Genomic DNA, 15,107 nt, shown 5'->3' on the forward strand with positions numbered 1-15,107 from the left:
AAATAGCAAACATTTAGAGCAACCCCAATGGGGGTTTCTAAACATGATTCTTAATAAATAATAAAATATGTATATTATTTAAATATTAGATGGGTACCTTAAATTTGGAGAAACTTAGCCCAATTGTTTCTTAATTAAAAAACAATTGGGCTAAGTTTCTCCAAATTTAAGATACCCACAATTAGAAAATATTATTTATCTATACTTACACTTTAATTTTATTTAAGAAACCTATGTTTAGAAACCCCCATTAGAGTTGCTCTTACACCTTCCATTCCTAATTAACAGTTCCACATGCATATTTTACGGACACCCTATTACTTTTTCTTTCTTAAAGAGAACTACTTATATACAAGCTACAAAAATTGGATCATTAAGTTTCAAAATGCATTCCATTAAAAGAGAGAAAGAAAAGACATCAAGCAAAGTGGAAAAAGGTGTAAATGTTATTAGCTAGCTTCACCACTCTTGTGCTGATCTTCGCGTTAAGCTCGATAGGTAATCTACATCATGATATATGAATCTCACCAAATATATATTTTGAATCTTCTAAAAGCATACGTTTTTATTTTAAAAAAATTGATGGAAACTAAATTTTCATTTTTAATCAAAAGCATTTGAATGTTTCTTTCTTATGAATCACGACCCCATCAGAAGTACCAAAAGGAAAGACTTGATATCTCAGACTACCACTGGTTTATGACATGTGTCCTAGTTCTAGAATTTGGCTTTGTAAATTAAATTGTAATGAGCTTTTCACAATGAGTCACCTTTTTTATCTACTGCAATTCTCCTGCGGTGGTACGTACTTTGTAACCTCGTCTGTCCTTTTGGCATTCCTGATAGAGTTGGGATTCGACGAGAAAAAAGTATCAAAATATTTTTGATTAAAATGAATATTTAATTAGTTTTAGTTAAGTTTTAATCAAAACACTTTTTTTTTGCTTCTAATAAGATTCACAAAATGGATCAGTGAGATTCACATATATCATAATGTACTTTACATGTCGAACTTAACAAACAAAAAAATCATCACAAAGTGATGAAGCTAATTACATTTACACATTTTTTTCCACTTTGTTTTGTCTTTCGCCCACCCTTTAACTTTTGTTGTACAGTTTTTTTTATGGAATGTGATTACACATTCATTTCCATGCATTTAGGAGATTATCTTGGGGTGTTCTTTCTTTCTCTCTTTGTAGATCATACGCATTGATTCCGACGGTTTTGGATCGAAAAACCGAGGGGCTCGGACGACACAAAGAAGATTACAAAAAAGCAACCAAATTAAAGAAGCATATATGTATTACAAGTCTTGTGACCATTTGATCTTTATAAACTTTTCTAACTTATAATGCAGCCAAATTAAGAATTAGTCTTTCAAAGTATTTCACATTGTCTTTGTAATAAAAAAAACTCGACCAAACGTATTTAAACTAAAGAAAACTTGGCCTTAAGTTTTTGTCTTCTTTTTAATCCAGGTGCTTGTAACAATCATTCCAAATTACTAAAAACATGTATGTCGTATTATTAAACGCAACGAGGATAATTATAAACCAGGATAAACTAAACATACACTAACAAACTCTATCCTCATATCCAAACAGTCCCTTACTTTCACAAAACCCCAAAACAAAAGTCTTTTTTATAGTCTCTCTCCCAAGAAGCTGCAGATACTTGCACGATCTCAGATTCAACAATGGCTGAAGCTAAAGGAAACGCTGCTTTCTCTTCCGGTGACTTCACCACCGCTATAACTCACTTCACCGAAGCCATAACTCTTGCTCCAACCAATCACGTCCTCTTCTCAAACCGTTCCGCTGCTCACGCGTCGCTTCACCAATACGCCGAAGCTCTCTCCGATGCGAAAGAGACGTTAAAACTCAAACCGTATTGGACTAAGGGTTATAGCCTACTCGGAGCTGCTTACTTAGGGCTAAACCAGTTCGAGTTAGCCGTCACCGCTTATAAGAAGGGTTTGGATATCGATCCGACTAACGAGGCACTGAGATCTGGATTGGTTGATGCGGAGGCGTCTGTTTCGAGGTCCGTTTGATTATCATAATCCTCTATATTATCACCTTAAACCCGGTTTGTCCCGGTTTCCATCTATCTTATCTTTACATCCGGTTTGTCCCGGTTAATCTTTATGTTGGTCAAGAGGCTGTACCAACAGTCCTTATGTACGAACATTTCCCGTTTGGGAAAGAATAATTTTATCATCTTCTTCTCTCTTACTTGACTCTGCTTTTCCCACTACACTTAAAAGCATACGTTTTTTTATTAAATATTGATTAAATCTAATCACAAGCATTTGAAATGTTTCTTTCTCATCAATCACGACCCCATCACAAGTATCAAAGAAAAAGACTTAAATATCTTAGACTACCACTGTTTACATGTGTCATATTTCTAGAATTTGGCTTTGTAAATTGTTATGAGCTTTGCACAATGAGTCACCTTTTTTATTTACTACAGTAGTTCTGGAATGGTACTTTGTAACCTTGACTATCCTTTTGGCATTCCTGATAAAGTTGGGATCAATGAGAAAAAAATATCAAAATATTTTTGATTAAAATGAATATCTCCTTCGTTTTAATCAAAATACACTTCTTTCTTTTTTAAAATAAGATTTACAAGTGCATCGGTGAAATTCACATACTGTATATCATTATCATAATGTACATTACATGTCGAACGTAACAAAATCATCACAAAAGTGATGAAGCCCATTTTGCTTTGTCTTTTGCTCACTCTTTAATTATTAATTTTTTTTTTTTTTTGATAATTCACTCTTTATAAATCTCTGTTGAGTATTTTGATGGATTGCATCTCATTTATTTTCTTTTAATGTTTAGGGCATTTAATCATCTTTAGGAGATTTTTCCGGTGTTCTTTCTTTTTCTCTTTGTCGATCATATGTGTTGATTCCAATGATTTTGGATCGAAAAAACGAGGGGCTTGGATGGTACGAGGAAGACAAAAAAGAAAGCAGCTATATGTTTTACAAGTCTTATGACCCATTTGATCTTTCTAATCTTTTCTAACTTATAATGCAGCCAAAAAATTAGTCTTTCAAAGTATTTCGTTTTGTAAGAAAAAATCCCGAAAAAACTCTCATCTATTTTGTTTGGCCGTTTAATCCTCAATTTTTTTTGTTAGAATAAAAATACCTCATTTAAATATATTTGATCTAATAATATCTCAATTGTTGATGGAATCGAACACACAACTTAACAGACATAACATTATCATTTAACATTATTAAATTTTAATTTTCACGTGTTAAAATAGATATATCTAATATGTGTACAAAATTTTAAGAATATATTGGCGTGATCTAGTGGTGATGCGTGACCTGGGTTCGATACCCTACACAAATCCTTAAAATTTTATGTTCTCTTTAATCCAGTTGCTTGTAACATCATTCCAAATTACTAAAAACCCTTGTTTGAAAAATCGCTAGGCGTTAGTCGGGCGCTCGGCATGGGCCTAGCGATTAATCGGAAAATCGGATTAAAATCGGGGATTAATCGGGGATTAGTTTTAGGGTTATTTTAATATTTTTAAAATATATTAATCCAATATTGTAAAAATTTATGATTTTTATTACAAATTTATGATTTTTATTAAAATTTGAACACAAGTTATTGTAAAACATCACAAACTCTCCATTCAAATGATTGAATAACAAAAATAAAAAGTTTTTTTATACTTGCAATCTAAAAAATAATCGGGGTATATAAGATTAGGCGGAAAGTAATCGGATTAGGCGGAGAATAATCGGGTTACTGATTTTTTAGGGGATTAGTCATTAATCGAGGCGGATAGGGTGGGCCTAGCGATTAAGCGGAGAGTAATCGGGGCTAGGCGAGGATTTTTAGAACAGGGCTAAAAACTAAAAAAAAGTCGAACCGAAGAACTGAAATCGTTGATCTACTAATAACCGGGATTTCTACGACAACACATAAACGACGCCGTTCTGAATATTCTTATAACTAAACGCAACGAGGATAATTATAAACCCAGATAAACTAAACATGATACACAAACAAACTCTATCCTCGTATCCAAACAGTCCCTCAATTTCTCAAAAACCCCAAAAACAAAAGTCTTTCTTTATAGGAGCTCCCAAGACAGAGACTTGCACAATCTCAGATTCAACAATGGCGGAAGAAGCTAAAGCTAAAGGCAACGCTGCTTTCTCTTCCGGCGACTTCACCACCGCTATAACTCACTTCACCGAAGCCATAACTCTTGCTCCAACCAACCACGTCCTCTTCTCAAACCGTTCCGCTGCTCACGCGTCGCTTCACCAATACGCCGAAGCTCTCTCCGATGCGAAAGAGACGATCAAAATCAAACCGTATTGGCCTAAAGGTTATAGCCGTCTCGGAGCTGCTTACTTAGGGTTAAACCAGTTCGAGTTAGCCGTCACGGCTTATAAGAAGGGTTTGGATATCGATCCGACTAACGAGGCGTTGAAAGCTGGATTGGTTGATGCGGAGGAGTCTGTTTCTAGGTCACGCGCTGCGCCGAATCCGTTTGGTGATGCTTTTCAAGGACCGGAGATGTGGACGAAGCTTACCTCTGATCCTTCGACTAGAGGCTTTTTGCAGCAGCCTGATTTTGTTAACATGATGCAGGAGATTCAGAGGAACCCTAGCAGTCTTAATTTGTATTTGAAGGATCAGAGAGTGATGCAATCTCTTGGAGTTTTATTGAATGTTAAGTTTAGGCCACCGCCTCAGGGAGGAGATGAGGCTGAGGTTCCTGAGTCTGATATGGCTGAGACTTCTAGGGAAGAGCCTGTGGTTGAGAAGAAGAGAGAACCGGAGCCTGAACCGGAACCGGAGGTGACTGAGGAGAAGGAGAAGAAAGAGAGGAAGGAGAAAGCTAAAAAGGAGAAAGAGCTTGGGAATGCTGCGTATAAGAAGAAGGACTTTGAAATTGCTATTCAGCATTATTCTACTGCTATTGAGATTGATGATGAAGACATCTCGTATCTCACAAATCGTGCTGCTGTTTATCTTGAGATGGGAAAGGTATGATTTTCATATGTATAATGCTCTTTTTTTGCCCTGTATATGCTTGGTATGAGCTACAATGGTGATTAGTTTTAAATGTCGATGTGTTTTGATTCAGTACAATGAGTGCATTGAGGATTGTGATAAGGCTGTGGAAAGGGGTAGAGAGCTTAGGTCAGATTACAAGATGGTAGCTAGAGCTTTGACTAGGAAAGGGACTGCTTTGACTAAGATGGCCAAATGCTCAAAAGACTATGAGCCTGCAATTGAAGCTTTCCAGAAGGCTCTTACGGAGCACCGTAACCCTGATACGTTGAAGAGACTTAACGAGGCGGAAAGAGCAAAGAAAGAGTGGGAGCAGAAGGAATATTTCGACCCTAAGCTTGGGGATGAAGAGCGTGAAAAAGGTGTTTGCTTTTGCAATTAATCTTTTTTTGTGTGGGAAAATAAAGCTTATATAACCACGAAAACAATAACGAATTAGCATTTTACTACTGCTGATATGGTGTTTTAAATACAGGTAATGAGCTTTTCAAGGAGCAGAAGTATCCTGATGCTATAAAACATTACACTGAAGCAATCAAAAGGAACCCAGAAGACCCAAAAGTAAGGCTACTTCACATTCATATGTCCTCAAGGTCTTCTACATTGATTTCCTGTTTTCACTGTTTGAGTAACTTCCTACTTTTTTTGCACACATTTTAGGCATATAGCAACCGAGCTGCGTGTTACACTAAGCTAGGTGCAATGCCTGAAGGGCTAAAGGATGCAAACAAGTGTATTGAGCTCGATCCAACCTTCTCTAAAGGATACAGCAGAAAAGCTGCAGTCCAATTCTTCTTGAAGGAGTATGACGACGCGATGGAAACATACCAAGAGGGTCTCAAGCATGATCCTACTAATCAGGAACTTCTTGACGGTGTTAGAAGGTATACACACAGATACACTGTGATTATTAACTTTCTATCTATTGCCATGAATTTGCTTAATGTTGTTCAAATCTATTCTGCAGATGTGTACAACAAATTAACAAGGCTAATCGCGGGGACCTTACTCCTGAGGAATTGAAAGAGAGACAGGTTACATTCTGATGATTCTCATGTTTTTTTTTTTCCCGTGATTAAGAAAACCCGGGAAGCAAACTTGGATTTCTCGTTTTCTTTTGTGTAGGCAAAGGGAATGCAAGACCCAGAAATCCAGAACATCCTCACAGATCCTGTAATGAGACAGGTAAATAAACAAAACTGTCTTCCAACTCGTAAATTGTGAATGTATGATGCAAATTTTGTTTGAATCAAACTTGTTACTACCAATGTTACTCTCTGTTGTGAGATATTTAGATAGATCTGACTATGTTTTAGGTATCGGGTTGAGTTTGCATGTTAGTATGCCTCTTAACAATCGAAAACCTTTCTTCCAAACAGGTACTGAGTGATCTTCAAGAGAATCCAAGCGCAGCACAGAAACATATGCAGAATCCGATGGTTATGAACAAGATTCAAAAGCTTATTAGCGCTGGGATCGTCCAGATGAAATAAACTCTGAAGAGTTGAAACGTCCAATATCTGTTTTTGCAGATTCATTTTTTTTCTCTTATTCTCTTTGCAATCTGCAACAATTCTAGATTTGTAACCGGCCAAAACAGATTTCCCATGTTTGCTGACGTTGTGATCCGAACAAATTGCAATCAAATTTTCAATCTATTCTGATATCAACATTTTTTTTCATTGTCTTGATTAAATTTGCGTTGCTTAACATTTCTATAAATTATCTTGGCTAACTACACTCCTTTATCACAACAACTTAGTCATTCACAAGATTAAAATCATTTTCTTGCCTCAGCTCTAAAAACTGCTACCGCACATACATAACTTGCCATTCAGGTCCAAAGAACTTGAAGAAAGGTAAGAAACGGAGTTTAGTGGCTTCGTCGTCCCATTCAACCCTTTCAAGCCATTCTTCCTCTTGGTATTTAATGACAAGTTCTTCAACCCTCATGACACTTTCAGAATCCAGTGGAAGCTTTCTCAGCTCCAGACACTTCGTTATGTGGATTGTCTTTAGACATGGAAAAGGCAGAGGTTGCCAGTAGATGCTCCTCAATATCGCAAGATTGTGTAGACGTAGACTCTCTAGTTTCTGGAAAGGAATGATACCACTCATAGTCGTAGCTTTCTCTTGGCTTATTATTCCTTCTACTAGCCCTGAGTCCAGAACCTCAAGACTAGTGAGGTTAGGAGCGAACAACAACCACGTCAAATCCTTCAGACCCTCACAGCTACTTATATGCACAGTGGAGAGGTTCGGGAGGAATTGAGTTTTGGGGCTTCTGCTCCATGGTGATGATAAAGTTGTCCTCTCTATCTTTATCTCACACATTCCACACTTCCTTATGATGACTTTATGGAGATTATCCATATCTGGCAAACTCAATACTCCGGATGATTCTTCCTGAAGTCCTCTAAGTACGACAATTTGAAGACATTTCACCAACCGGGGAGCATCTAACAACTTCTCCACAACCAAGCTTGACTTGATACTTATGTTTAGAACTTCTAAATGTTCTAAGAGCTGCAACTCCTCCACTAAGCTCATGTCTAGCGACATTTTAGACTGTAAAAGTTGCAATTTCCTCAAACTTGACAAATTTGATATCCCTGAAATACTCTTAAGTCTCTTCATGTAATCCAATCTCAAATATCTCAGCTTTTTCAACTCTTGTAGACCAACAGGTAGCCGCTTCATGTATGTCCATGACAAGTCAAGATACCGCAAGGAGACTAACTTGGATATTTGGTTTGGCAATTTCCGGAGACTTGCATTCCCTGATAGATCCAAAACAACTAGCATTGGGATACACCGGAAGAATTCATCCGAGATATGTAGCAATGAGCCATTTTTCTGAAGGAACAGAGTTGTAAGTTCCTGGCATTCAGGACTGCCAGATATCGTTTCAATCTCATTTTCCATCAGCGACATCTTTCTCACAGAACTCCAGTTCTTGACTTTGGGTACTTCACGTAATCCAACACCGACTTGCACAATACATCTTTCTTTATGCTTCCCGAGATCAGATGCTATCCATAGAGCCATCTCCCGAACCACATCATGCATTTTAACTTGTTCTTTATTGATTGCTTCCTCCAACAACAAACAAGCTCGGACAAGGATACCAATGATCTCATAACCTTGGCTTAATGCTCTTTCTCTACTTTCATTTTCATCAATGAATCCCTCACATATCCAATAGTCTATCAACCTCTCTTTCTCCATACGATAATCTTCAGGAAACAGAGAGCAATATAGGAAACATGGTTTCACCTGCTCCTTGATTAAATTATCATAGCTATACTTTAGAATTGGAAGAATTTGTTCCATGCTAGAAAATTCTGCAGCATATGAGCTCAAAACGTCAATTGCATTACGCCATTCTTGTACCATCCTTTTGCATGCCATGGTCTCGCCAATGGTAGGCCACTGCATTTTCCAGCAACTTCTCTTGCAAGTTCAGGAATGTCTGGATGGCCTTTCAATGTGTTTTCTCCGACTTTCATTTGGAACAGTTTCCAAGCTTCGTCGGGTTCTAGACAACTGACTTCAACCGGGTCATCAACCCCCATACACCCACAAACATCTCTAGAACGAGTGGTAAAGGCTACTTTGCATCCATTTTGTTTGCTTGGATAAGGAACTCCGAGCGCTTCTAAATTCACTTTCTCCCATATATCATCCAACAACAACACAAATTTTTGTTTCCCAAGGACATTGTATATGTCAAGGGCTCTCTGTTTTTCATTTTCATTATCCCACTCTTCGCCCCCAAGGTCTAGTCTTTTCCCGATGTCTCCTTGAATCCTACGGATATCTGGACTTTTAGACACCACAACCCATATCACAACCCCAAACCCGCTACATTCTTCAGAAAACTTGTTGTTGATTCGTGTGAGAAGGGTGGTTTTGCCTACTCCACCCATGCCATAAAGACCCACAATCTTGTCTCCGTCTCCCGTGAGACGGGTCCAGACCCTTCCGAGCATTGTTTCCTGACCTACGATTGTAGGTTGAATAGGCATCTCTTCAATCCTAGCTATCGGATTGGCCACAGTCACCGTATCAAAATCTCCTTGAGAACTAAGACTCTCAATCTCCTTCAACATCATGACAACCCTTTTCCCATAAAGATAGCTAGCTTTCACATTTTTAGAGCAAAATCCGAAGAGACACAACCTTTGAAGCTCAACGTCATTAGTGATAAACAGTTCATTGAATTTGTCCTCGACGGTCGAGACATTCGTTAGCCATCCTTGGACTTGAGAAAGCCTTTCACGACGCCTTGTGAACTCTTCTCTATCTACCCTTCTTTGCACATCATCTCGCTTCAACTTGAGCACTTCCATGTCTTTCTTCATAGCCACTAGATTCTCGGAAAGCTTGCAAACATAACCTGCATTGATGCATAAACCTTGAGAGATTTGATTCACAACTTGATCACATGACAACGAGACTGTTAAACAACCTCCCATTGCTGGAGAGGGAAAGAAGTGAGAAAAGAGAGATTTAGAGAGCAAAACAAAGAAACCACATTGAGTGAGTGACAATTATTCAAAAAGATGAAAAGAGGAGATAGATTTTCAACCACACAAGATGTCACCTAAAGCAAAGGGGATAAATGATTACTATATCGAATTTAAAGATGTCACTGTATGCATTTAGACTTTTCCACGATTATGACATTTCCCACTACTCTTACAATATTGTAGAAATTTCAAATGCAAAAAAATTCGGGTACATTTAAGACAAAACACAAAAATCTTGTAGAGTTCACTACTTAATGGATTTTTGGTTCCTTTTCCCTAAAAATATTGCAAGACATCCACAGATTATCTATACTAAGCTGCTTGATCAGATTATCCATTTGTGTTCCCAACCAGCAGAAGAACCTGATAAAACATCTCTTTTCACATGAATACATGAAAAAATAAAACTGCTGAAGAATCTAAAACTCTGATTTTTGAAATGAGTGATCTAACGAATCTGAAACATGATAGTTATGGCTATGCATCTGCTCTATTGGCCAAAAACCAAAAACATGAATTCCATCATATGGTGATTTGGTGAGTATATGGCTTAGGAACAGGTTGCTTCACCTCTGCAAGAAACAACTCAAACCTCACATTCAAGCAAGCCAATAACATTTCACAGTAAAACTACAATCATCAACAGCCATTCATATAGCTGCTTATAACAAGTTTGAGACTAAATTACAATCATCTCCAATGACCATAATGAGAGGAAATGAAGATTCAGTTGTTCGAACTACATGAGAAATCGTTTCAGGATTACCACACCAGCAACATTTCATATTGCCTTCTTAGAACAACAAGCTATAAATAATCACCACTTTATGTAAACAAAACCAATCAAGTTTTTGTTTTATATACAAGAGTTTTAGGGACTAAGTTCAAACAAACAAAGGGAGATGAAGCGCATACACATACAAAATCCAAATAACACTTCAAAACATAACAAGACAAGACAATGGCAGAGATAATACAAGGTCCCATGAATATAAGCGTAGCGAGAGGAAGGATACTGATATTTATATATTTACCATTGAGACCATACGAGTTTGTTTTTCTTCTGGAAAACCTGTTTCCCTTCATTGATTATACAAAACCAACTTGCAGGATGGCAAGAACCGGAGTCTTGTGGCTTTATCCTCCCATTCAACTTTTTCTTTCCATTCTTCATCTCCGTATTGTATGACGAGTTCTTCACCCGCAATGCAACTTTGAGAATCCAATGGAAGCTTTCTCAGCTTTTGACAATTGTTTTGTACGTTGATCTGATTCAGACATGGAAACGGTAAAGGACCCCAGTATATGCTCTTCAGTTCTGGTAAATCCCACAAGTGTAGATATTCTAGTTTCCGAAAAGGAACTATATCAGCCCTCGAAGCTTTCTCTTGGCTTATTATCTCTTCTACTTCGCTTGAGTTCCAAACATTGAGATGAGTGAGGTTAGGAGCAAACAACAACCACGTCAAATCTTTAAGACCATTGCAACCAGCTATCAGAACTTTGGATAGATTTCGAAAGCATGTGCTTGTCACACTTGTGTTCCCTTCTATAATTATATCCCGTATCCCACATCCCCCTATGAAGACTTCACGGAGATCACCTATAGATGGCAACGTCAATATTCTGACTGATTCTTCGTCAATGTATTTTATAGATACCTTTTGAAGACATCTCACCAACCTGTGAGAGCATAACAGTTGTTCCAATGCTGGACTTGACGTGATCTCTATGGTTAGAACTTCTAAATTCTCCAAGCGTTCCAGCTCCTCCAATAAGCTTATAGTTAGCCACATTCTGAAATTTAATAGCCTCAAAGTCTTCAAGTTCGACAAATGCGATATCCCTGAAACACTCTCAAGGCACAACATAGACTCTAGATTCAGATGCATCAGCTTTTTCAGCTTCCGTAAACCAACTGGCAATCTCACTATGCTTGAATCTGACAAGTCAAGATATCGCAATGAAACCAACTCTGATATTTGCTCTGGCAACCCACTGAGATTGATATTCCATGATAGATCCAAAACAACTAGCCTCGGCATAGACCTGAAGAATTCTCCGGAGATATTTACCAGATGGCGGTTATCCTGAAGGAACAAAGTTGTAAGTTTAGGACACTCAGGACTGCCATGTATTTCTTTAATCCTGTTATTCACCAATGACATCCTTCTCACAACTTTCCAATCCTTAACCCTTGGTATTTCGGTTAACCCAAAACCGGCTCGTACAATGCAATTACCTATATGCTTCCTGAGGTCAGATGCTATCCACAGGGCCATCTCACGAACCACATCATGCATTTTCACATATGACTTATTGTTGAACTTTCCTCCCTCCACCAACAAAGAGGCACGAACAAGAGTACCGAGTATCTCATAGCCTTGGTCCACAGCTCCTTTTTTGTTTTCATATCCATCAATGAATCCCTCGCATATCCAATAATCTATCAGCCTCTCTTTTTCTATTAACGCGTCTTCAGGAAACAGAGAGCAATATTGGAAACAAGATTTGACACTGTCACTTTCTAGATTATCATAGCTGTACTTCAAAATAGGAAGAATCTTCTCCTTCACAGCACCAAAATTTGCAGCATATGTTGTTAAAACGTCTAATGCATGATCCCATTCTTGTGTAGTCTTCTTGCATGCCATTGTCTCTCCAATAACGTTTAGCGCTAGTGGCAAGCCACAACATGCTCGAGCAACTTTTCTTGCAATTTCGGGAATGTCCGGGTGGCTTTCTAGTGTGGGTTGTCCTACTTTTTTTCTGAACAAATCCCACGCATCATCTGTACCTAAACATCGGACTTCCATCGGATCATGAACCCCCATGCTCGCACATACGCTTTGAGAGCGAGTGGTGAATGCTATTTTGCATCCGTTCTCACTTGTTGGATTCGGAATTCCAATCTCGGTTAATTCCACTCTCCTCCAAATGTCATCCAAAAGCAACACAAATCTCTTTTTGCTCAGAAAATTGAGTATGTCGACTGCCTTCTGGTTTTCACTTTTCTGGTTCCATTCCACGCCTTCAAATCCTATTTTCTCGCCAATCTCTTTTTGTATCTTGTGGATTTGTAGATCACCAGACACCACAACCCAAATGACGATTTCAACGCCATCATTAGTGTCACAAAACCTATTGTTGATCCGAGTGAGAAGAGTTGTTTTTCCTACTCCACCCATGCCATAGAGACCCATAATCTTAGTTCCATCATCCATGAGGTGGTTCCATGCCTTTTCGAGAATTGTTTCCAGACCAACAATCGTCGGTTGTAGAGGCCTTTCCTCCCCCACAGCTCTCGTAGCTGGATGAGCCACCTCTTCAAAACCCCCTTTAGATTTTAAGTCTTCAACCATATTCAACATCAAGAAGACCCTTCTTCCATAGTCATACCTCAATCTTAAGTTTCTCGAGCCAGCACCATAAAAACACAACCTTTGAAGTTCAACAGTTCTACTACTATATAGATCATTGAATTGGGATTCGATAGTCTTGACTCTCTTAAGCCATACCTTGATTTGATGAAGCCTTTGTAGACCTCCCTCTTCTGCTGTCTGCACCTTACGTAACAGATCAGCTCGTACTGCCTTGAGATCTTCCATGGCTTCTTCCAAAGCAGTGAGATTCTCCTTGAGGTTTTGAATATAATAGAGTTTTCTGCAAAAGCATCTACCGAGATGGTTCAACAATTGATCGCATGATACTTGGACAGAAACACAACTACCCATCTTGTACTTGACACGCAAAGACAGATTCAAAAATGCAACGAGGAAGCTTAATCTTGATCTGCAAATTAGTAAAATGTGCAACGATTAGGTAGAAGAAAATAAATAATTCCACCCCCTCCCCCCTTGGAATTTTGCTGGAAAAAATTGTTTGAATCAGTCAAAGTCTTGGTTTTGTATCGTCATTATGCATGGTAGCATCACATTTTTATGTAATATATAGCAAAATTCCAAGAATATGACAGTTGTAGATGCAACTACAGTAGCTATGTCACTTTCATTTCTACTAAATAAAATGGGGAAATTGCCTACGAAAAAAATCTTCCATCTTTATTCTTACTCCTAATAAAACCCCGTCTTTTTCAAAGGCAAATAAACAAACAAGTTTATTCGTAAAATCATACCATTAAAAAATATATATATATACTCAGCTCTGTTAATCAAACCATAGCAGATTAGTTAACTTTGTCTTAAAAAATTACTGGAAGTGACTTACTCACCACAAAATCCTCCCCTGAGAACTGAGCATCTCAACATGAAGATAACCCTTCACCCATAATGATAACTCTTTCTTAAATTTCTGGAGCAAAACCGACAGCTAGACAACTTATAAACTGGAGTTTCTTACCGCCCATTCACATGAATACAAAGAACATAAGGTTGATGCAGAATCTGATACCGTAATCTTTGAAATGAGTACCTGAACTAATGGCTCAGGAACACGACAGTCACTCATGGCTTTCCTAACCGAGAACTGAAGCATGAATTCAATCGTATGGTGGCTTAGGAACAGCAAGATTTACCTCCCTCTGCACAAAACACGCATTCAAGCAATGCAACATGCAATCCAAAAACATTTCAGACTATTGAAATTCTAATGAGTAGTCTTCAGATTAAGTAAGTTACTGAAATTCCAGCCTTCCAGAGCAGAGGCTTTATCAGCTTTAGTATACTCCAATAGTAACCCATCAGAGATGGACTCAGGATTAGGTGTATGCATGGTATGGGCGGAGTAGGAAAAATCTTACTCAAATCTTGCGGATCTCAACACTTTCAAACACCACAACCTTTATAAATCAAGCATCTATTGTTGATCTGCTAGAAAGGTGAGATTTTGCCTACTTCGACCATACATACAGAGGCGTAACCCCGAATCCATCTTTGATGAGAATATGACTCCCCCTTGGCGGATAACTATTGACAAACTTGATGCTCACATGATACTGTGACAAAGAAACAAACACTCATCACTGCACAAATAGAGAGAAAGAGATTCACAGAGTAACAACAACACACCATAAGCTAAGTTCGATTTTAAGTCACAATTTATATAAGCGGTGAGTGAGATTAAAGTTTCAATCTTTTCTTCACAAAACTCTATCAAGTTTCGACAACAGACACAAAATCGATCCAAAAGAAGGTTAATTCGAATCCGAAACTAAGCCTAAAACGAAAATCAGCAATTGAATACCCAAATGAGAAAACAATGGAAGTACCTATGCGAGAAGAATCTTTGTAATGGTCCGTTGCAGAATCATTCATCTCTTTGAAGCCAAGCCTTGTCCTTTGGTCGAGCTCTCAGCTCAGACATGATCTTCCACGTGGTGCTGGCTGCCATCTCTTTGGGTCCATAAAGAAGAGTGGGCCTGCCAGTGAACCCATTTCAACTGATAGCCCATTTCTTCTTGACTTCGTCCACAAGAATATATATACCACATTTTGGAATATTCTCGCTCTCCCAAAAAAAAAAATGCACTTTGCGGTCTTAACAA

At 38.2% G+C, this 15,107-nt stretch overlaps 3 protein-coding genes across 8 annotated transcripts; 1 reads left to right on the plus strand and 2 right to left on the minus strand.

Annotated features, from left to right (window-relative positions):
- The first annotated feature begins 4,113 nt into the window (after positions 1–4,113).
- Positions 4,114–6,744, plus strand: LOC110224757 (hsp70-Hsp90 organizing protein 1). Its single transcript, XM_021011703.1, has 7 exons — positions 4,114–5,045; positions 5,146–5,434; positions 5,548–5,633; positions 5,733–5,956; positions 6,040–6,106; positions 6,198–6,257; positions 6,452–6,744. The coding sequence occupies exons 1-7, from the start codon at positions 4,167–4,169 to the stop codon at positions 6,563–6,565; spliced, it is 1,719 nt and encodes a 572-aa protein (XP_020867362.1). The 5' UTR covers positions 4,114–4,166; the 3' UTR covers positions 6,566–6,744.
- A 24-nt stretch (positions 6,745–6,768) lies between these two features.
- On the minus strand, positions 6,769–9,646 carry LOC9325990 (probable disease resistance protein At1g12280). The gene is given in 2 exon segments (XM_021011702.1): positions 6,769–8,494; positions 8,497–9,646. Coding segments are annotated over 2 exon segments (2,667 nt in total). The 5' UTR covers positions 9,551–9,646; the 3' UTR covers positions 6,769–6,881.
- Positions 9,647–10,414: 768 nt separating this feature from the next.
- Positions 10,415–15,072, minus strand: LOC110225202 (probable disease resistance protein At1g12290). 6 transcript variants are annotated; one of them, XM_021014312.1, is made up of 5 exons: positions 14,832–15,070; positions 14,242–14,558; positions 14,036–14,144; positions 13,836–13,915; positions 10,415–13,396 (listed from the first exon to the last, which is right to left on the minus strand). In XM_021014312.1, exon 5 carries the CDS (start codon positions 13,336–13,338, stop codon positions 10,687–10,689), a length of 2,652 nt encoding a protein of 883 aa, XP_020869971.1. In that variant the 5' UTR covers positions 13,339–13,396; positions 13,836–13,915; positions 14,036–14,144; positions 14,242–14,558; positions 14,832–15,070; the 3' UTR covers positions 10,415–10,686. The 6 variants fall into 6 exon arrangements, with proteins under 6 accessions (XP_020869971.1, XP_020869970.1, XP_020869972.1 ...); XM_021014311.1 differs by having other exon boundaries at positions 13,836–13,933; XM_021014314.1 differs by having other exon boundaries at positions 11,131–11,207; positions 11,288–13,396; positions 13,836–14,144; positions 14,832–15,072.
- Positions 15,073–15,107: the final 35 nt, after the last annotated feature.

This window comes from Arabidopsis lyrata, assembly GCF_000004255.2.
Source record: "Arabidopsis lyrata subsp. lyrata unplaced genomic scaffold ARALYscaffold_1, whole genome shotgun sequence".
Taxonomy (NCBI): Eukaryota; Viridiplantae; Streptophyta; class Magnoliopsida; order Brassicales; family Brassicaceae; genus Arabidopsis; species Arabidopsis lyrata.